The 23,767-nt window shown below is 46.0% G+C and overlaps 1 protein-coding gene across 2 annotated transcripts in view; it reads right to left on the bottom strand.

The window, feature by feature from the left end:
- Positions 1–23,767, bottom strand: part of LOC311217258 (voltage-dependent N-type calcium channel subunit alpha-1B-like) — a gene marked incomplete at both ends in the record, with an annotated part of 280,405 nt that overhangs the window by 158,250 nt on the left and 98,388 nt on the right. For both annotated transcript variants that reach the window (XM_084299168.1, XM_084299169.1), the window contains 3 exons: positions 14,278–14,465; positions 18,714–18,866; positions 21,030–21,121. In XM_084299168.1, the coding sequence (XP_084155294.1) occupies positions 14,278–14,465; positions 18,714–18,866; positions 21,030–21,121 (433 nt within the window). The remainder of the gene's footprint in view (positions 1–14,277; positions 14,466–18,713; positions 18,867–21,029; positions 21,122–23,767) is intronic.

The raw sequence follows: 23,767 nt of genomic DNA, 5'->3' as shown, positions 1-23,767 counted from the left end.
TTAAAGGATCCCTTTGGAGGTTGTGGTGGAAGCATACCAACAGACAATTAGCCCTTTGGGTTTTGATGCTTTAGGATTCAAATTTTCTAGCTTTTCTTTCCAATGACGAGAGCTAAAACGTCCCAAATAGAGAGGAAGTGAGTTATGATTCTCTCAAGCACATAATTCCAGGAACTGGGCTTTCAGAGGAAAGCATCCAAATGCACAAAATCAACTCAAATAACAGAAGATGACCATTGGTAAAATCCTCAAAGCTTGCAGCATTTAAATTTTGCTAGGATATTGCTAGCCACATACAAGCATGTACTAAGTACAGTTGTTGCATGTGGTAATAATGTTAATTCAACCAAATTAAAATAGCAGCCAAATTCTTCTTTTTGTTTCTCCCCCTACCCTTTCTAAAGGCGCACAGAGATGGAGAGATTGAAAAAGCAAAAATGTTGATGGTTTATGCCTTGATCTGAAGGCTTATGGCACCAATAAATCAATACATAAATATGCTAACAGGATTTCTTGATAAAAAATTCATTCTATCCTCTGATAGTGTGGACTCACTTGGTTGCTTTATTCATGAGTGTGCCTGCCTGCCCAGTGCTGTGAAAGCCTCATTCACTGTCAGAAATTACAGACAGGCCAAGGGACTCTACCCACTTACTTTTACTAATCTCTCTCTCTCTCATTTTATTTATTTTTTTTTTTAATAAATAAATCTTTGGACTTTAATGATGAATGTAAACTAGGTCTAAGCAGCTCCCATTGGAAACAGGCAACGTGTGTTCGTGCTAAGGAAGGTCAGACCTATGGTGGAGTACCCAGGACAAAGCTCTACCCTAGCAGTCATGCAACCAACTACCCTGTGAACCACCCTGGGCTGTCACAGCACAGAACTCATCAGGAACATGCATTTTACGTGTGTGAGCATCTTCTTCATGGTCACACAGCAAGCTAGCAGCACAATGATGAACCCAGGATGTCTGAAGCTGTAACCGGAGTCACCCAAATGCAGCTCACAGGCTACTTGCCACCTCCAAATCCTGCAGCTCCCATTTGGCTGTGGGTCCTTAGCTGCGACAGCAGACCAGACCCATCGCCAATGATCCATGGTCAGCCCAGAACTATCATGGGGAATCTGCACCAAGCCAGACCCATTTATCTCAAAGCCCTCAAAAGCAATGTCTAGCAAATAGCAAACCTTCCTCACCTGCACTCAATATTCTCTGTAAGTTTAAATGCAAATTATTGGTAAAAATCAAGTAATTCAAATAGTTTCACCTACACGTGACTCAAACAGAAATGCTAATGGGCAATAAATTCTTCCAGCAAAACTTCAGAGCAATCTACTATTAAAACTAGCACCGCAGAAGCCTCACATCATTGTCTTCAAGTCTTTTCTCTGAGCACACAGCCAAGTCCTGCTTTCTGGGAAGGAGGAGGCCTTGTGTCACCAGGTGCCCACAGAAGGAGAGCACCGAGGCTGCTGGAGTTCGGCTGGGGAGAGTTTGAGGAGTGGCTGCTCCTTGGAAAACAGGCACTGCTTTTGAGTTGGGGATTCTTGGAAAGCAAGAGTGCTTTGTATGTCACTCATTGCTTGAAAAGACTCATGCATAAGTAAAGTTACTCTCAGAATAAATCCAGGGTTCCCTTGAAGCTTTTTCTTCTGCTGAGAAACCAACCATCAAGGCTTCATGTACTTTCTATCTTTCATCAAATAGCCAAATTTGATCCAAAAAGCACTCTTAAAGTCACAAGGAGGGCAGAATGCACACAATTATGCATGCACAGACATGACACGCATGTTTAGAGTCTAGTTGCTCAAGGATATGTGCAATATTTACATAAAGATAAAGATCCATTCAGACCACAATACAAATTTTGTTGGTGTGGTGAGTTGATGCAGAATAAGCTTTCCCTCCCACTCAGCAGCCCCTGTGGCCTGTACCCCTAAGTCAGCAGGACAGAGCTGGTCACGCAGACTGATTCCCAGAACACTTAACAAAGAAACCAATACTCAATCATTTTCTGACAATAACCATGGGAAATTGTGGATCAATGTCCCAAAATCACTGCACGTAATGACAGTCCTCAGAATAGCGTACAGGCTTGCTTGTCATCTTCAATGTGGATCTAGAGTCTTCCTGGAAGAATAAAGTCTATATACCTCAAGCACTGATTTTCCCTCCAAACATCGCAGGCAAAACCTTCCCAAGAAATTTTCAATATCAGAAAACTGTTTAAATGAATTAAATTCTTGATTCTATTGCATAAAATATGAACAATAGACTATTGTACATGTGCATTCCTCAGCAGAGAATTGGGTTTGTGCAGAGCATGGATCTATTTGCGTCAGGCCACCTTCTCATTTTGTCTTCTAATGAGAATACCTTTAGCTGTACAGCTTCTCCTCTAGTCCATTATAAGCAAAAAATGTACTTGAAGATCTCTCTACAGCCCACAGAAAGAGCTAGAGCTGAGAGTTTGGCCACACAAACTTCAAAACACAGCAAAATCTTCAAGTCCAAGAGTTCTTTGTTAATGCAAACCCTACTGCTCAGGGCAGGAGTCCAAACCTGTTTTATCACCACCTTTTTCCTGTTTCAGACAAAAAAAAAAAAAAAAGTGATAGCTGGTCAAGATCCTTTCTTCTCCACCTAAAGATGTTTTACAAGGTTTTATGTAGACTGTAAAAGGGGAAGGAATGTCTGCTAAAGGAAGAATATATATATTTTCTTAACCATGAGACTTCACAGATTGTTCCATATTTGAATGAAAACTGTGAGATTCCAAGTCTTAAGTGTGAAATTATTTACTATGGTATAAATTCATTAAATATGCAGAAAATTATGAAACCAGCCCAAAGCCGTTCTCCATATTCCAACAGTGTTCACTGGGAGGGGCACTCATGGGACAACCAGCCAAAGATTTTGCCACAGACCATGCTCATAAACAAATCAACCCTAAAAAGAACACATGCCCAGCTTTTTGGCTGTGTTGATCAGCAGATAACTTATTAAAAGCCAGATGAGTTCAAATGCTTACACCTGTCCTGCTGGGAAGCATCTTGTCAAGAAAGCTGGAAATATCCTTTTATTTTTTTTGGTCTTGGCTTCCTCCCATGCCGTATAGAGCAGCTGTGCAAGCCTGGTCTCTGCCAGAAGGTCTCGCCACACTTTAGGCTGTCCCAATAATTACTCCTTGGTCCTGTGAGGAGCTGACCGACCCCTGGCCAGCGAGCTCAATGCCTGGCTACGGCACCACAAGCCCTGCATGGCATAATTGCTCCAAATTTACCTGCTTCTCTGTTGGGAAACAAATAAGCATATGTTTTTAATCCAGCTAAATGATAACCGGTTCAATCCTGCTAAATGGCAGCATAACAGCCAATTCAATGGGCTATACCCATGCAGACACTCTCACTTGCCCGTGACTATTCAGTCTGGTGTACTGGGTCTGGCTGGGATGTTAACTTTCCCTGCAGCAGCAGGGAAAGCAAATCATCCTTATCTCAAGCTGTGAGTTGTTCTTTACTTTACTTCTTCCCCTCCTCATCTGAGGAGGGGGAGTGAGAGAGCGGTTGTGGTGTTTAGCTGCCTAGCACGGTAAAACCACCACATCTGGACACCAGGTAAGGTGGATGTAGAGTTTCTCTTGTTTCACAAGCATGTTGCTTTCCACTTACTGGGCAATTTCCTCCTGAAAGAGAGCTGCAGAGTGTTTGCTGGACTTTGGCACAATGTTGTTGGAAAAAGCATCTGGATGAAAATCCCACTTCAAAGTCCCTATAGCCCTGGGAATGTTATCTGTTGGAGGAGGAAGGGGGAGGGAGGCTGGCATCTCTCAATTGAAGGAAGGCAAAGGAGAACGATGACACCTTCTGCCAAAGAGCAGCTTCGGCTTGCACCTGGTTGCAGCACCCTTGTGAAACATGCCAATAGGTTGCCCAGAGCAACAGGCTGTTCCCTGCCTCTCTACCACTGACACAACGCAGGAAAAAGCCCCAAACTCACCATTTGTGCAGTTTTCTCTGCCTAGCACCTCCAGCCTCTCTTGCACCCACACACTGAGTATCCTGCTCATCCCACTGCCAAGCTGCCTGGAGACAACACCATGACCCCAGGACACCAACGTTGGACCCATTACTGCAGCCTGGCTTGGGGCTGCTTCTGTTCATCTCCTGTGCCCCAGAGCATGTTGTCTGCAGGTCAAAGAAAAAAGACACATTCTCCTGAAGCCCATGCACATCCAGCCTCTTCTGCAGTAGCACCTAGCTGCAGATAATTTTGAGTTGCCGTAGGGTCTACAGGAGCAAAAAAGTCCCCACTTTTTTCTTTCTTTTTTTTTTTTTTTTTATCTCCTTTTTCTTCTTTTAAAGAAGTGTTCTGTTATTCTCTTCTACTTCAACCGCAGATGTATCAGCCATGGCATAAACAGGCTGGCATGCTTCTGAAAGCACCCAGCTGCCTTTATTTCCCTTTGTAGGAAACCAATTGTTGGGCATGTAAGAGAGCTGCTTGTACCCTCGCTGCTGTAATGTTGTCAAGCTGCAAGTGAATTTCTTCAGCTGGAGTTTTCACTTCTTGGCAAGCACAGATGATTAAGCTGTTGTTTGGAGAGATTTTCATTTCTTTTCAGAGAGCAATTGCTCCGTTGAAAGGGCTCTTTAAGTTTGTATGATGTATGTCACTCTCCTGCTCTGTATGTTAAACGTCTCCCATTAAAGCCTGGGGGTGGCTGCCCCACAGTCATTTAGAACATATCTTCATTGAGACGTTAAAGAAAATGCTGAAAATTCAGTGAGGCACTTAAACCTTTTCTCAACTTTACACATTTGTTCAAGTGGTTTTCTGAGCAGGGTAATCTGCTGAATCAGGGCTGAAATGTCCAATCCTTTTAGCCTTAGAGAGAACTTCCATGTGGCACGGGGTCAGACAGTCTGTTTTTCCAGACAGATGGAGACCTGGGCACGGTCAGAGAAATACATCAAACCTGTCTTGGCATCTAGACATTTCAAAGCCATTCTAGCCTTAGACAATCTCCCCGTTTTCTATTATAATAACTTTGAATTTAAACAAAACTTTTTGGATGAGGAAGCATGCAAAGCATGCCATACAGTAATACTACATCTCTGAAAGATCTGGGTCTTCAGCCCTTTGGCAAACAGGCCCTCCAAAATCTAGTGGGAGGGGGAGGAAAGCATGAATAAATGGATATCAGCCAAGGCAGAACTGAGAGCAGAAGTCTGTTGTACAGACAGGTCATCATCCCCCAAGGACCCACCAGGCGTGCAGATTCCTCCATCTACCACAAAGGTTCATCTCAGGAGCCAGCAGAGAAATTCAACTGAGCAGGTAAAGGTTGTGCTGCTCATTCTGTGCTCTCTGCAGGATTTTCAGCTGAGCTACAAGCCTGCTGATGAACACACCAATTTATTATACTGCTATATATTATACGCATCCAACTAGGTCTCTTTAGTAACAACCATGCTACCCCAAAACATGGTGTTGGATCTTGCTCTGGGGGAAATGCAAGGGAGAAACCCAATCCACCTTCTGCTCATGAGCAAGATGCTTGGGATGGTTTGGACATGGAGTTCATGGAGGGTTTTAAGACATGAAGAAGTTTAGTTATTTTCACATTGCTGTTAGGTTTCTGCTTGGCAGCAGGACACAAACAGTAGGTGGTTCTGTTTATAAAAGAATTTTTGAAATCTGGGAAAGATGCTGAGGACTATGTGACTGTCGCAATCAAATGATGATAACAATCCAAATGAATGAACATTGACCTAAAAGATTCATTTTCCTACACAATAACAATCCTCCCCACTACTCAAACCAAACATACGTGTATATTGCAACTACACAATGAGGATGGAACAGGCTTAAGTCGAGCAGGAAGCATGGGTGAAATCCAGACCTCTATAACCAGTGGGAAGAAGGTCTTACACACCGACCCACCCAAGACCCCAGAAGAGGTATAAATGGGGCACGGACAATGCCCTGACCACCTGCGGCCCCTTCCATCAAGATGAGTTTCACACATGGCAAAGCTGCAGCCAGAACTTCCAGCGTGGTTTTGTGCTTGAATTAAAGGCTTAGCTGCTCTGCTCTGTACCTTTCTTACATGGGCTTGGTCATTCCTAGGTAGGTCCCCTCCTCTAGCAGACTTCCAGCACCAGCACCAATCTGCAGCCCCCACTGAGCAGTGGGGAACAAGAAAGGCTTTCTCCCTTCTTCTCTCCCAGCTATTTCACTATCGCACCAATCCTGCGCTCAGAGCTGCTGCCAGACTCTTGGCTCGCTTCTCCTCATCCTGCCATTGCTGCCAAATATTCCTGCCAGTGATCGGTTATACCAAAGCACCAGAAATCAACACTTCCCCCACAGCAGCAGTGAGAGGCTGGGAGTTATCCATCACCCTTGTGAGCACATAGAAAATGGCTGACTCTTATTAGCAGATTACAGTCATCCTAACTGAATAGTAAATACAATTTAACACTAACAACATTAGGGGATTTTCCCTTCTCTATGAGACTGCAGGGAGGAAAAGAGCACGAGCACATCCACACAGCACCTAAGCCTGGCACAGGAGCTCAGCTCCCACATCCATTCAGTGCCTGACTCCAGCACATGTTACATGTGCACTGCCAGCTCTGCCACCACTGCTTGGACCTGGGCATCTCCCTCGGCCCTCAGCACATTTCCCAGAGCAACTTCACAGGGATGGTAGAAGTTTAGCATTGGAAAACACCAAGTCCCAGAGGCGATCTGTCCCCAAGACAGTGCTATAGGGAGTTTTATGCCATATCCATACGTACTCCCTGCACTCACATTCCAGCTTTTAGGCAAATGCTGCATTCACAGACAGCATTTCAGTTCATGCAACATATTTCAGAAAGCCAAAGTAAAGGCAGAGCATCCTTTTTTAATGCTGCACTGTGGTCGTGTTGCTGTGGTGCAGGTGCTAAAGCCAAGCTCTTTGGCTTTGGGGGCACTGCTTTTTCCAGCCCCAGGTCCTGGCACCCCAGATTTAGGCAGAGCAGATCTTGCCCCTCAGACACAACACTGAGTGCAGAATGAAAAAGAAACCTTATCAGAAAGGTGCTGTATGATTCAACGTGGCAAAACAAAACCTTCCTTTATCCTTAATCTTCCTGCTGAAAACATAAAGAAAGCGTTTTAACCAATATTTTTTCCTTTTCCTGGCTGGCCATGCTTTTGCTGGCTAAACAGTTTTATCCCTTGAAACGTTAATTCAGAACAAGAAGAGCTGATGCACACACACAAAGCATGAGCACAGGAGGCTGAACCATCACAAACCCCCTCAGCCAGAGCAGGCTGCCAGCCCCAGGACACACAAACAGCACCGTAAACAAAGCCTTATTTATCCTCATCCAGCTCAGTATCTAGCTATTACGGATTTGTGCTTTGTAGACTGGCTGCAGGTCACTGCTAACAGCCAGCAGCACATTAGGTAATTTAGGAGAGAGGAGCAGTTTCAAAGCCACCTCCACCGAGTCCCACAGGGTTTGCTGTTGCACTTGCTGCTACACCAAAGCAGGCATGACAGTCATGCATTAGCAAAGGCAAGTGCATAACCTCACAGGAAACCACAATCGTGAGCGAATGGCCAGCAAAAAGCCACTTGTAAGCCTTAACTGACAGGTTTAAGGGGTGCCTGAAAGTGCAGGGGCTCTCCAGGCCAGGAAGAATTTCACAAGCAGGCAACAAGCCAAGAGGAACCTTAGCACCAAGTCTCCAAGGTGAGGGGATGCTGCTTTATGATATTTGGGTAAAATAGATACCCTTCAACCTCTACATTTCCAACGCATCCACCACCTATGGTTGGGCTGGAGGTAGAACAATAATTACATCCTGACCTTCCCTTTCTGTATCTTTATAGGAATCAGGAAATTGAAAGACACAAAAGAGAATGAAAAATACCAAGTGAATCATGAGCTATTCTAAATTCAGTGAGGGTATAGTTCTAGTTGGGATCCAATTTAGGGTAAACTTACATTTTATTTGAACTGCTCATTCCTACTTACAAGCATATTAGGTTAGGCCCAGTCCACAGTCTTGAAATACCCACTGGACACTAATATTTGACAGTAGGAAATAGAAGAAACAGGAAAATCTCTTGCCATTAAGATCAAAAGAGAGTGAGTGTACTCTTTGACATTTTTCCTTTCCTGCAAGGAGTCCCTATTTTGCAAAGCAAATTCCACCATGTATCTTTGAGCTCCTGCAGAGGAAAGATAAAAGGTGAAAACCCAGCTCTTTGAAAGTCAACATCAAGACTTCTACCAGCTTGAGGTCTGACCCATGATTTTCTGTAGGAGAGTTGGGACCACAAAGCTCCAAACCACGCTCCTCAGCTCCTTGGAAACTCGACCCACACCTTCACTGCAAAGGCACGACTGCACCCACAGAGGGGTACGTATGGGTAGCGTGAGCAGGGCTGGCTGTGTAACGACCACAGAGCAGAGCTCAAAAACTTTCCTAAACCCCTGAGTATATAACAGAAAGCATTGAGCCCCAGCTAACCACAGCTACAGTGTTATGTCTGGTGTAGCTATCCCATTTAAGGTTACCAATGTCTCTCTCACATCCAGTTACAGGCTCAGTAGAGTAATTGATGCTGTTACATAGGGTAGTAAAGCAACGTTTTATGTGGGGGAGTTTGTAGGCAGGCACAAGACTTCCTAGGTTTTCTCACTTTGTTAAACAAGGTGAGGTTCCCACAGTAACCGGGATCAAAGGGAAGAGAGTGTCTTATGATGGATGCAAGGCCCTTGCATGGCAAAACCTGAGAATCATTGCTATAGAGAGAAAACCAGGAATTACACTATTATCTCTTTAAAAATTGAATACCTCCTAACAGAGCCTATATCAGCAGTATGCAAGAGAAGAATCATGACCATTCACAAATGCTGAGCACAATCAAAATGATCCAAAATACCATTATTTAATTAGAAAACTATGTGTGGAGGAAGGTTGGGACAGATTTGCCTCAAGCAGAATCTTCTTGAGAGCTTTATCTGCCCTGGTTTTAAAGGGCTCGCATGCCAGGGGCACCACATTTTCTCTTGCTGACCATGTGCATTATTTTATCCCACCTCCATACGTGTCCCCAGTACTTAGCTTTGGTTTTCTTTACCTTATCCCTGCACCTTGGTTTGCCAGCAACTTGGAAGCCATCACTGGAGGTGTTCTCCTTCCTCAGCAGTGCCAACATCGACAGCTATGCTTACAGCATGAGAACAAGTGCAGCGTGGTAATAGTTAGCATATTAAAGAACTTTATGAGCACTAATTAATACATTTACGTAACAGTCCCAAGAGACAGTCTGCTCACCAATTACTACTTATCACAATAACGGTGCTCTGAGGCACAAGTGAAGCAGACACTACAACCCCTGCTGTTTTACATCACTCCCAGCCCTAGTGTGATGCTCTAGGTGAGCTTTACTTACCATGGGAAGGGCCTATCCTGAGCAGCAGAGGCATGCAGAGCCCCATATCAGCACCACCAAAGTGGGATGCATCAGCCCGGTGCAGGAGCTGGGCTGCTCCATGTTGCTGAGAGGCACACCTGTCTCTAGACTGCTGTGGGACTAAACTAGTCCCAGTTGCACCAAAAAAAGTAAAAATAAAAGGGGTTGCTACTCCAGAGCACCTCGTACTTGAACAGCATTGCTGCCCACAGGGACTGGTGCTCTAGGCAGACTTTCCCTAATTTCCCAATCCAGAAGATGCTCTGCCTGAGCAGATCCTCTTCAGGGATCTCTGATCTGCCTGCACTGGACTACACCACAAAAAAAAAAAAAAAAAAAAACACCACTGTTTTCAACACCAGACTGTGACATTTAGTCCTCTCACTGTGGAGAAAAATAATAATAATTTATTCTGTTATTTCCAGATCATTCTGAAAGCCTAGAATGCACTTCATTTGCAAGAGAAAAGGTGCTTCCTTGTCTCCTGTCCTCAGGACACAGCAGCTTCCCTAAATCACCTGTTGCTCCTTGGACCTTTTTGAGTAGAAACAGGCCACAGCTGACAAGTCTGCAGCTCACAGAAGTGCTTATTTGGAGATATTGCTCTGATGCTATTGCACTGCTGATTCAGGAGGGAGTTTTCCCCAGCTTATTCTCAAAGCATTTCACCTGATTGATGATTCAGTCTTTTTGCTTCGAGCATAAATCACCTTCCAGATAAAGGCTTGCTAGAAAGCTTTCATTGGCCCCAATTAAACTGAAACTCCATGAAAGTCTAAACAGTGGATCAGCAAGGAAAAATTGGGCTGAGATTTGTGAACTAGTATTCTCCCTGACCTCCTAATTCCTCAATTTATCACAGGAGAAGGAGCGAATATTCACGAGGTAGATTACTTACTGCAAAGCCTTGCCTTTGATGGTATTTTTCTCTAAATCTGCATGAAGGCTGTATCTGTACCACCTGTGAAGTCATCTCAATCCTTTGGAAATGACTAAATAGTCCTTGCAAAGAACCTCCCACTGGAACTTTTGGAAAAACCTGAGCCAAACCATCCAACTCAAGCCCAAGCTCCCTCTTTTGTGAGCATCAGTTTACACAGAACTCCTCAGCTTGCCTGTTGCCACCACAGAGCCAGCATCTAGCAGGCTTATTTTTCTGTCTCAGAGCTGCTTTCAGGACAGAGCCAGCTCTGTCCCTTGGTTAAGTTACTGCAGTACTGGTGAAGCATGTCTCACCCTGCGACCGACCCCAGCCATCATGACTGCAAAGAAAAAAAAACCTAGCTGCTCTTAGCACCCCACATAAAAGGTCACAGCAGGAAAAGAGGAGCAACAGCAAAGCCCCATTGATGCAGGGCCATCAATCTATCACTGTTTTGCAGAAGGAAATGAATGGCCCATTAAGGAAGCAGTCTGTAACCTCAACTTCCCCATAATGGGTCTCAGTCCTAGACTGCTTGGCATCGAAGGGATTTCAGCTCTAAGAATGGACCCCTTGCAGGGCCATCTGCTTTAACAGCAGGAAGGGAAAGGGCTTGCAAAAATAAGGCCACAAACCTACCCCAGCCAAGCAAGCCCAGCCTGTGGCAGTGGTCATACAACGGCTGGGTTAAGGCTGAGCCTGAGGAGGATGTAGTCAGGTGTCTAGTTAGCAGGACAAGAAACACCAGCTTTTCTCCTTATTAATGTATAGTCACAGTTTACATAGACTACATCTTGCAGTCCCACTGCCTTTTGCAAATCTTAAGCAACACATTGAAAGTAGGTTCATAGCTCAGCTCTGACACCTGGGGAACGCAGGTTTCCTTAAGGAGACCAGAGGCTAAGGCTAGCAGGAAAATTCACTTAATCTCTGCAAAATTTTTCTGAATGCAAGTGGCAACATCTTATGATAATCCAGTATGGGTCCCGTAGGAAGCCAGCTAATTCCAACAGCATTACTGACAAGCACATGCAGGGCTGAGCAGTGCTGGAAGGACTGGACTTTGCACTGCTGCCACCTCTGCATCCACAGACACTCGCCATACCAGGCTTGCAGTCATTGCTGCAGCAAGCTTTGGGCTTTTGTTTCATTTTTACATTTGACAAACCTAGAGTGGGCACAGAATAAACCAAGATAAAAGCCAAGCAACCAGAAAACAGCAGATGACTGAAGCCGTGAAAAAGTTAAGGACTGTACAAAGTGGATCTTCTCTCCACCCACACCTTTTCTTGGCTGCTAACCTGCAAAAGCACAGCCAGCTCTTCAGCAAGCAGAGCAGCACAGGACAGGGTGACAGCGTGGAGGGGAGGGCCAAAGAAGGGGGCAGAGCTGGCTGCTGGTGTCGGCTGTGTGCAGCCTGCCAAGTGGCCCAGTAACACTACACACACTGCTCATCCTCCACCCTGCAAGACCACACAGAGATCCTCACATCTATCAGAGATGTGAACCCACCAACCGTTACAACCTAACCCGGGGTCTGAGGCAAGAGCTGTACAATGCCTGGCATTGTACAGCAAATATGTACTGCTTCTCATCCAGGCATCTGTTTCCAATTAGATTAATGGACATCTAAAATGATACTATAATAATTTTCAAAGCAACCCCCAAAATCAATATCCCAATACTAAGCTCTCTCTCTCTCTGTCCTGGTTTCAGTTAGCACAGAATTAATTTTCTTCCTAGTAGCTGGTGGAATGCTGTGTTTTGGCTTAGAATGAGAAGAGTGCTGATAACACCCCGATGCTTTAATTGTTGCAGAGCAGTGCTTATACTAAGCCAAGGACATCTCAGCCTTTGCTCTGTCCTGCCAACGGGCAGGCTGGGGGGTGCAGTAAGAGCTGGGAGGGGACAGACCCAGGACAGGTGACCCAAACTAGCCAAAGGGGTATTCCATACCATCTGACGTCATGCTAAACAATATATAGGGGTGGCTAGCCGGGGGGAGGGGGCCGGACTGCTCGGGGTTAGGCTGGGCATCGGTCAGCGGGTGGTGAGCAATTGCATTGTGCATCACTTGTTTGTACATACTATTATTACTTTCGTATTATCCCCATTGTATCATCATTATTATTATTGTTATTATTATTTTTGTTATTTTTTTTTTTCCTGTCTTATTAAACTGTCTTTATCTCAACTCACGGGCTTCACTTTCCATTTCTCTCCCCCGTCCCAGAGAGGGAGGGGGGAGGGTGAGCGAACGGCTGCGTGGTGTTTAGCTGCCGGTCGGGTTAAACCACGACACTCTCTTTTTTTTTTTTTTTTTTTTTTGCTTATGGTACAACAGGCAGTTTGGAAGAAGATGATCTAATACACCACATATTGATTAATCAATTCCAGCCAGGATGCTAATGGGCTTTTCTTACAACAGTTGGCAGTAGAAGGAGGCAGTGGGATTGTTGAATGAGAGTAGGAGAAACTGGTTGTGTGATGAAGTTTCAGGGCAAGGGGAGGGCATGCAATGGGGAAATGAGCCCTTCTTGAGATCACTCTAAGGCAAAGACTTGGAAGAAATGAAGGAACTGAGCAACAAACGGTAAAGGTAATAAATCAGATATATTGGCTTCAAACACAGCAGAATTGTACCTTGCAATTTACTGTGGTTGATATTAATAATACTCTCCTGTTGCTACAGAAACCCTCACAGGAAGGTCTGCAAACGAGCCCAGCATGGGTCCAGAGTCTATAATGTAGTAGACTGAATATTTTGTCGTCCTACCAGACACTGAAATGATCTATTAATGCCTACCCCAGTTATTTTTCCACATTAGCACTTTTGTCTAAGACAGGGTGGGGTAATTCAGATCTTCCACACGTAGCTGTCTCACCGCCTGTCCCCATACAGTCAACAGAAAGCAGCAGCTGCTGTAGGCATACATTGCTAAATCATCATCATTGCTAAATTATCATCATTCCTAAAGTGAGTTGGAAAGTGCTATCTCCTTCATGCCCCTGGACTTGACAAAGCCCTTTACTACCACAGAAAATGAGAGTACAAACCAGACAGACCATCCCCCAACCTGTTACACCCACTGTGGAAATACTGGAAATATGGGAAGATCCAAGCAAAGCATGAAGCTGGGGACAACAGGTATGCGACAGGCACACAAGTCCCTGCTGACTCCCACAGAGAGGCTGGGCACACTTCACAAGAAAATAGGATACAGTCGCTGGAAACCAGCCGGAGGGATCTATTCCCAGCCTGTGTAAATCACCTCCTGGCCCACAAAGAAGGCAAGGATTAGGAGCTTGCCTCAGTACAGGACACCTCAAAAGCCTAAGTATAAATTACAGACACAAGCGACAGTATTACACTACCAGAAATACAAAGCCATTCAGTTGTTTGTGTGGGGTTGTTCCACTTTTTTAAGAAGGAGAGCAATAAAACTGACCAAGAGGTTTTGACCTTAAGTGGTTGCAATAGTCATGGTTCTGGCTGGCAGAGGTGGAGGCAGCAGAGGCCCTACTGACACAATTCAGCCTGGCGTATCTTCTCTTTAGCCAGGGTCATGCCAGGCATGAAGGTGATGGATAGGGCTTTGCAAAATTGTACTGATGTTGTCAAAATTAGTACTGAATCTCTATGCAAAAATCCAGCCCTCACTGTTCATTGCTGCAGATTACAAAGCCTATCACAAAGGCTGGACCCAACTGAGAGAGGAAACCTTCAGCTGCTAATCAATAAGAAAAAAAAGAAGAAAAAAAAAAACAACAAACTGACTTCTTTGTCGTGCAAACCATTCTTAAACTAGTGCAAGCCGTACCAGCACCCCCACAGTCGTACAGCCCAGCCCCATCAGCAGACTCACATTGTAGAGGATGTCGGTCCATCCCTCCATGGTGATGCACTGGAAGACGGTGAGCACAGCAAAGAGGATGTTGTCGAAGTTGGTGATGCCATAGTTGGGCCCTTGCCAGTACTCCCTGCAGGTCGTCCCAACCTCACACTGCCTGGCAGGGGGCTCCTCTCCGCAAGGAAAATCTCCCACCTCGTCGCCTGCAGAGGAGAGCAGAGGGGAGAAAAAGTCACCGACCAAAGCCAGGCAAGGCAGCTGGTGCAGCCGTGTCCTCCTTGTGCCATCACATGAGACTGGGTTGTACTGCAGGCTTCCTTGTGCCATTCTGGGCATGTAAAAGCTGTTACACTCGTGAGCATTTACACGTATATCCTGCCGTGCTATAAGGTGGCAGCTTAACGGCAGGGTGGAGCAGAGCTAACCCCAAAGTGCTCACAATTTGCAATTAATTCTTCAGCCATGTCATATGTAGAATCTCAGAGCCATGATAACATGGGTTGGAAAAGACTTTCAAGATCAGCTTGTCCAACCTGACCTATCGAGTTCCATCTCTAAACCACGACTGTTAGTGCCACAAATGAGAAAAACACACACACACACACACGAAAAGCACAGTAAAGTAAAAACAAAGGCATGGGAATGGTGCAAACAAAGAGACACTGAGACACAGCTATGCTGCATAAAGATGTATTAAAGTCCTAAATATTGGCACTATAACATTATAACACAAGGGCAGGTTCTGCACTCGTGCCTTACACAAGAGCTGCTTGCAGATGGCCCCAGAGCTGTCCAGACGCTGGACCACAGCTGCATGGGGAGCCTCTGGCTGCATTACAAGGCAGTACCACCACAGCAGCCCCTGAGCTGGACCAACAGCTCCAGCCCCACTGTAAGCTTTGTGTTTCTGCCCAAAGGGCAATGCTGGCAGAGGAAGCATCCTGCTACCAGCTTGACTGCAGCAGGGGTCACTCCACAGACCCAGGGAAGCAAGGAAGAAAAAGTCTGTTGTGGTTAAGGACCTCCAGAGATGGCCAAAAGAGTGGCCCATGTCTTCCAGGGCCAGCTGTGACGCATTGCAGCCCTCCAGAGACATCGTGAGCACCAACAGAGAGCAGTTGGAAAACCCAGCACTTTATTTTTCTAAAGCAAATAAATACACTAAGCAATGTTCCTATTTACACAGAGATGCAATTCTGGAAATATTAAATGGTTTTAAAAGTGACATGTTATGGTAATGGAGCAACAAACTCCACAAAATCAAATTCACCAGGGGGGAAACAAAATCAGCGCTAACAATAATTAGGAGTAATCATTCCATAGAGCAAAGCCTGCAGGAGGAAAACAAGACCGTCACTGGCTGCAGGACGTGTGTGTGTGCGACATTTTCCTGTTGACTCAACACCTTAAAGCAGGGCATCTCTCCCCAGCTCCCATATGGGTCACCACAGGCTTTCGTAAGGGCTTGGTGAGACAGGGCTGCACAAAGAAAATATCAAATCTGGCTCTTGCAGACCGTTCGTGAGCGTGCCTTAACAAAGGATCCAGTTTTCTCTCTGTTTGGCCTTTTGTTACCAGGTAGTGCTCTGAAAATGCGACGCACATCCTTGTTCTTTTTGAGAGAGAGATGCTGATGGACCAGAACCGGTCCCTGCTCCCATGGCTGGGGAAGAAACAGGAAGAAATGGGAGTGTCAAGGAAAAAAAGGGGGGAAATAAACATGATGCTCTTCTTTCCTCTTTTCTCCTTCAGCTTCAGGGCACTTGGGCTGGGTGAGGAGCTGCAGAGGGCAGTCACTTAAAACCCCTGTGTCAGCAGAGTAGGCTGCATGGAGGATGCAGTGAAAGGAAAGCAAGTCAGGCACTGGAAAAAGCACAGCCAATACTTTTTTTTTTTTTTTTTTTACCCATTTTTCATCAAAATTAAGAGGTGTTTTCACGAGCTCAGAACAGTCTGTCTGTCTGAGTGGCAGCAGCCCTGAACGACCCATTTGCCGTATTTTGGTCCCCAGCATCCCTCTGGTGCAGACTATCACTGACCTACCCAGGGCTCCCGGGCTGTCAGGGCTGCAGCAACATTTACTGCTGACACCTCCACTCAGTTCCCTGCACAGTGAGCTGAAGTCACGGCTGGTACCACTCATCTGGCTCCCAATTCCAGGGAAAATCTCCGGAATTTGCTCACTTTGGGGATTTAGAACAGAAACCAGCGTGAGCAAGTCCTCATTCGCTAGTCTGCTACCCTTTGACAGAGGCATCTCTTTAATGAGGTTCACATTTCCACACTGAAGTCAGCCTTTGGAGCCCGTGGTATCAGGCCTGGGCTCGTTAATGCACCTCTTCGGAGCCGACAAGCACTTAGGAGTGAACGGCTGGGCTGACGGCACCGCGGGATGCGCGGCTGCTCCGCTCACAGGGGACCGCAGCGCCAGGAAGCCTCGCTGCCCTGCCCTTCCAGAAACACCACCGCGTCGTTTCCTGCGCAGCAGCTCGAATCGATCCCCATAATTCACCCAACAATGGACGCATTTCCCCTCAAGAAAAGCAGGGGCAGTGCCCGTAAGCGCAGGTGCCTTCTGCACCGCCAGCCTGCGCTGCCGCCGAGCCTCCAGGTACCGTGATGCCACGATGCAAGGTGCACAGCAGCATCTTTTGGCTGTGCTCCCAACTCCTATCTGGGCCCCCTCAGCAAGCAGCAGCCACTTACACCCAATTTGTACGTGTGGCAATTCTGTCCTCAGCCCCCAGCTTGGCATGGAGACCTCTCAGCCTTCACCGAGGTCAGAGAGCTGTTTGCAGAGAACAGGAACAGCACTGGGGTTTTATCTTTCCATATCAAGTTAACCAGTTTCTGGAGGGGCAAATAAATAAATGAATTCTTCTTTTTCCCATTGGCGACAGCCACCATAGCAGAGAACGAGGTGCAGAGCCCAGTGCTCCGAGCCTGTAGCCACCACCTGCAAACCAGGGATGCAAGAACTCACCCATCTCATTCCGGGGCTGCAATTCAACAGATCTGACAACACCCCTTGAAAATGCAAACCTCTTCAGAAATGCTTTCTCCTTCCCCACCTCAGCAAGAATGTTACTACATCCTACACACCGATGCTGTCGCCGTTGTTTTTCCTCTGTGACCGCTGCGGTAGCCTGAGACGTCGCAGTGAGCTGAGACCTTCTGCTTGGCACCAAACACACGCACAGCAACAAGATTTTCCTCTCCTACAAATCCAGCCTGAAAATTCACTTCTTCCAGGAAGCACCATGTTTTGCTTGCAAGCAATCTCTAAACACCTGACTGTCCTTTACAAGTTGTGTTCTGTTTCGCTAATGAACATAAGCAAGAAAACAATTTCTCCCTGCTTTTGCAAAGCTCTGTGTAAACTGAATATATTAAACTGTTTCCATGTTGTTGTTTGTTATAAAGCCTTGCGAAGGATGCCCAGAGATTTGGCTGGGATGTTCTTTTATTACCATTTGAATGCATATAAATAAATCAATATGAAGACCTATTAGTGATAATCACTGAAAATACAAGACTGTGCTTTAAAGACAGTCAATTATACCTTAAATTGCAATCTTTTGGAGACAGGAACAATATTTCCATCTGTGGATAGTCCAGATAATCAGCACATATTAGCACTACTCTAACAGGAATATTAAAAAATTATATGGGGAAAAAATGGCTTTTGTTTGTCTGTGTGCTTTTAAATTGAAACAAATTCGATGAGCCTGAGCACCTGCTGTGCTGCCAAGGCTGCATGGTGCCCCTCACCAGACCCTCTTCCTATTCACCTTCATGACCACTCCCTGCCCTGCCCTGTTTGAAGGACATTTTTATCCCTTCTCCATCAGAGGGCCCCTTGCCTTCCATTTATTCACCTTTTTTTTTTTTTTCTTTTTCTTTTTCTCTCTTTTTTTTTTTTTCCTTTCCTTGCTCCCAGTCTTTTCACCCTTTCTGATCTCACTGATGTTCTCATACCCCAGAAACCTTCCAAGGAAATTCCCCAGTCAGAAAACTGTTCAGAGAGCAAAACCCACTGAAAATGTGAACAGAGACGAACAAACTGAAACTAAAACCAACCCTTCAACAAGCTGGAACCACCGGAATTTGTTTCTGCATGTCTCTTATGAAAAACAAGTCTCCCATACCAGGGGGTCCTAAGCACCTTCTTCTCGCTCTCGTGTAGACTGACAGCAACCCACCAGCATCAAGACTGGGTGTAAAAGTGACAGAAGGATCTGTCCCAGTGCTTGTAGGGGGGAAAAAGTCTGTCAACTCTTAGAGTATGGGGGTAAAGACAGAGGGAATACAGCAAACATTGAGAAGGAAAAACAACGTAAGAGCAGGATGGAGAAAAGCATCTTATGGAGATGGAAAGCAACCCGATGAGGTGATGGGGCCTGGAAACATCAAGACAATCCACTGGGATGGCAGCAAAGCCCCAGTCTCACCTGTCTCGTTGGAGAAGCAGGTTTTGTGAAACTTCCCCATGTAGAACTCCAGCCCGATGATGGCAAACATCACGATGGCGAAGAAGAGGAGCAGCCCGATCTGAAGCAGGGGCACCATCGCCTTCATGATGGACTTGAGGACAACCTGCAAACCTGTGGGGCGGGGAGAAACAGGTAGTCAGCAAGGGATGGAAAACAAGGGTTGGAGCAGGAGGTAAGGGGTTGTCTAAGGGCAAGATTAGGACTGGCAATGTCATGTGGTGCTGTGTTTCCCAGGGTGCTGTAAAGACAACACTACACGCATCACACTCTGAGGATGTCAGACACACAGTCAGGAGTTACCTTTTTCTGACCCTCTTACTTCAGATCACAGACTCAAAGCCCTCCTAAGCTTCAGAGACACAAAAAGGACTTTTCCTGCAGCCAGTAGAGTCTGAGGACTCAGCTGGGAGCTGAACCAGGCCCTTAAGGCAGATCCTGTGACCGTGGGGGTGGCCTTAGGCCTGGTTCCAGCAGAGCAATGCAGAAGCAAAAGGAAAAGAGACCCAAACGCCGTCTTCCAGGGCTCTCCATCTACAGCTTTTTCACTGGCTCTGAAACTCATTTTCAATTAAAACCAGAAGAGATAAGGCTAGAGAGGCTGGCGAGATGGAGGTGTCAGATAGCGTCACGCAGACGCACATAAAATAAATTCAGCGATAACTGGCAGCTGAGAGCCACCTTGGCGGCCCGCTCGGAGGTGCTGAGAAGGAAGGGTCATCAGTGCCTTGCCACTTTGTTCTATGCAGCTCTACCGAGGTCAATGTGGGGCACACAGAAAAAAAGTATTAATATCTGTTGGAGAGGAAAAAATACCTGGAGTGTAGAAGAAAAAAGAGTATAGGATGCTCGTAAATGAATGAACCTCAAGGCCGTACATTTTTAAAACGGGGTGGGAAAAGCACAGTGCACACAGCTTTTGCAGCATCACTAAAACATGAGAGCAAAGGATGCTGTATGGAAAAACACTGTGCTGGTCCAGGGCATGTCACCAGGCTGGAGAGCACGTATTCCCCCAGGACGGGAACACTCCTGCAGGACCACAGCCCCATGCAGGGACACTGGAGCCCAGTGCTTATGGAAACACTTATACAATTACTTTAGTCCCTCTTCCTCAATACTGAAATCAGTGAGCAGATACTTGTGTTGGCTGGAAACAGTTTGTGTCAAAATTCCCCAGCTTGAGGCCTTTTCCCCCCCATAACACTCATCAGCAGAAGCAATATCTTTCACTGAAAGAACTGTCGTATGTAGAGAAAGTAGAAAATATTTCAGGCACACAAAGCCCATTCTGAGCTACCCTATTATAAAAAAAACATATTGGTACTTCCACAAACCTTACTTCCCTGACATCCTTAGATATGGGCAAGACAAACATAAGAAAGAGCCAGCAGCACCTCCTTATTAGAGACTCTATAAATAAATAACATTTTTCCAAAGCCTAGCCAAGGACCTGTGCTATGTGGGGATTCAGACTGAAGCCCTGCCTGCAAAAGGATGCTGATTTCAGGATTTTTTGGATGCTGTTAGTATCTGGCATAACCCCTTGCTGGATCTCTATGGCACTGGCATTTCAGCCCCGAGGTAGCAGAGCTGACATCCCAGCCCACAGCCTGAGAGGAGAGGGGCTGCCCGGGGGTTAATGAGGAGCATCCCACAGAGCTGAGGGGTTTGCTGCAGGGAAAACCTTCCTGTTCCATGCTCAGAAATGAAATATACTCCTGACAGCCATCCCCTCTAGCAGGCAGAGAGCTGGTGAGCAATGACAGGCAAAAACACAATAAGCAATGGTGCCAGGGCTTGGGCAGTCTCAGGGCATAAGCAAGACAATATGCAGTTCCCCATCAGACCCTTCACTTTGGCATGTAAAAAAGATCAAGTTGCAAATGAGAAGGCAAGAGTAAGTCCTATCCATTCTATGCCTTAGTTTTTTCCCTGGTGCTATAGAAGCAACAAACACCCCAGCAGGGTGTGAGATGCTCAGCTGAAGTTGTTGGAAGATCCAAGCTCAGGGCTAGGGGCCTGAAAGCTGCAAAATTTTGGCCTCATGGCTTTGTATCTGAATTGAAACAATTCAACACCAATGGCACAGGCATCTCAGGACAACTCCCTGCCACCCACCTGCACTGCTGAAATCAGGCGCTATCCACAGCCTGGGGGAACAAAACCAGGAGCTAGCAAAAACAAGGAGCCACAGACCACGAAGAAGCAGAGGAACAACATATTGCTCAGAAAAGCTCTAGAGCCCCTTAGCTGTGACATTATCATGACACTCACTTGGGATTCCTGACACCAACTTCAGGGGCCGCAGCACTCGGACAGCTCGCAGGGTCCGCAGGTCAAAGTCAGTCCCAGCGGTTGCCAGAATCCTAATGTCAAAAAAGAGAAAAGAAAGAGAGGGGAAAAATGGGATTAAATGCAAATTCCCATTTCCAAAGCATGAATAGACATACTCAGGCTGCTTCAGATTTTATACCTGTCATTATATTGAAAATTGTATCTGCTGGAAACCAATAATTTGCAGAGCTGCTGAGCTTTAATCAGACTGTAGGAAAATCCACAGTATCGGCTTGTTTAAGAGGCTGCTTACACACAGCGAGCAGGCCTGGCTTTGACCCTTAGAGAACAGCACCCTGTACTTATAGGAAAGAATACACCATTTTAAGAATGAGACAGTGAAAAGAAAATAACCCCCTCAGTTACGCTAGAAATTACCTGCCAGAGCTTTTTGCCACAATAAATTCAGGGATTCCTTAGGTACCAATGCGTGGTGTTTCTTAATATCTGAAGTAGGGTCTGGTTATATACTTTATCTGAGCAAAAATTAATTTCACACAGAGCACTTTATTCATGGAGACCATCCAGAGAGCAGGGTGCATTTCCTATGGTATGCTGTTGTAACTCTGGTAAGAAGTACAGATCCCAAACCCAAGTGATTCTTAAAAACTAAAAATGAAATTTCTTCAAAAGATGAAAGAGCTTTGGCGTTTTGGGACACAGTAAAGGAAGAAATATTGTCACAGTATCCACAATCCACAAAGACATGAACTCCCTGAGTGAAGAGCTGCAAGACACACATTACCCACAGAGAGCATGGCAAAGCTTCATTCACTAATTAGTGTAGTTCTTCCTTCAACGTTTCAACAAAAAAATTCTTGATTTAAGACACAAGCCAACCATGCAGTTAGTCAAAACCCTCTCACCAACTCCTTCTTCACTGCCTAATTTAAAGTGCTGATGGGTGATTTCCACTAGTTTTTGCCAGGTTTGTCCCCAGGCTGCTGTATCAAGGCAGGGGGTGCTGAGCAGCCAGCCCACGGTGGGACGTGCAAGCACCCAGCCACCTGCAGTGAACACACTTGGAGCCACCACTATTACAACCAAACCAACAAAAGCGTGCCCACATGGACACAACCTTTACTGTGACCTGACACTTTGCCAAACCTTCCCTAATCCCAGAGGTGCCATTAGGAGCAGTGAAGGACCTCTCCTGTGGAGCATGGGAGAGCTGGAAGGAGGTTGTCAGACACGGGCATCCCCCAGGGATACAGCACCATGGCACCGCAGCGCCAGGTCCCATGCAGTGATGCTCCAAGAGGCACAGAGCACCCACAGCAGGCAGCACCCAAGACTGATCTCCACCTGCCCAGAAGCCAGTTTTTCCTCAGTTCCTTATAACATGCTGCTGAGCTCTTAGGGAAGTGGCCATCTACCATAAAGGTAACAGGAAAAAAAAAAATTTCAAACTCTGCAATTTTACTGCGTGGCAAGTACTAAGCAGGACGTCCGGCAAACTGGAAGGATGTGGCTGTGCTCACAGAGCAGCTCCACGACTTAAAACCCTGTCCTTGACTTACTGACTGACTTAATGCTGCTGCCAAGCGTGGGCCAGGGAAGAGCAGGCTCAGCATTGCTGTGCGGAAGGGGCCAGACTCAAGCAGCAGGAGGTGCTGGAGATCAGGAAAAACCATGCTGAGATGTTGGATGGCAACAGAGGCAGCAGCAAGCCAGGACCCGAGAAGCAGAGTATCTATTCTATAGGACACCTGTCCCTACCTTTCCACGACCAGAAAATTCACGTTACGTCAGCTCTGTTGATGCCATTTGAGCAGAAGCAACACGAAACAAATTTAAACTAAGGCCTACCACATTCAGAGACTTCTAATTTTAACTTCTGCACCCATGCCAATGACTTCACTCCTCTTTTCCCTTCCCTCCATCCTCACATGGTAATTGCTCCCTTATAAACCCCAGCAGCCCGGGAGCAGCACACACTTCAAACCAACAGATAATCTTGAACATCCACCTGGGATGTTGCTGCAAAATGCACCATCAGTCTCTAGCAAGCTAAGATGGATTTGTGCTGTCATCGGGCACGTTTGTGCTACAAGCTGAGAGGAGGGGTGCTCGATACGTTCATTGGTTTGTCTCAGAGCTCATCAAGGAGGAAACAGGAGTGAGGGGGGATGAAATAGTCCCATGGCACCAGTAAATGCTCAGCGGCTGAAGGTCTTTGTTCCAGTCCTGTCTTCCTTAATAGGCTTGATGTTAAAAACAGTCTGCTCAACCTGTAGCAAAGCCCCCTAGTCAAAAAACATAATTATTCATAAATTCTCACATCTTTAATGTTTTAATCACCTAGCTAATTTATATAGGAAATCCTACAGCTCACCACTTTCCATGGGGAGTTGCCCCATGGAATTTCAGTCTAATCATATGAAAAAAATCATGGGAACTGCCCATGCACACATGGCTAAGCTGTCACTGCCAGGTCTGCCCATGAATCAGCCACATTTGGAAAATTATAAAACCCCAGACAGATTTTACCTAGTGAGAAAAAAATACAGCAGCATCCTAAACAAAGCCACTTGCATTGAGAGAAACGGAAGAGCAATGGGATGATGCGGTGGCTCTGGATCTAGACATCCGCATTTCAGACTTTTGGGTAAATGATGCAGGCGGTGGGTGCCCAGCCTTAAGCACCATGTTTCTCAGAAGGAGGGCTGGATGCTGCA

The sequence above is a fragment of the Netta rufina genome, assembly GCF_964035555.1.
Source record: "Netta rufina genome assembly, chromosome: 20".
NCBI classification, from domain to species: domain Eukaryota; kingdom Metazoa; phylum Chordata; class Aves; order Anseriformes; family Anatidae; genus Netta; species Netta rufina.
The sequence above is the reverse complement of the archived record's forward strand: the minus strand, read 5'-3'. Positions and strand labels throughout refer to the sequence as shown.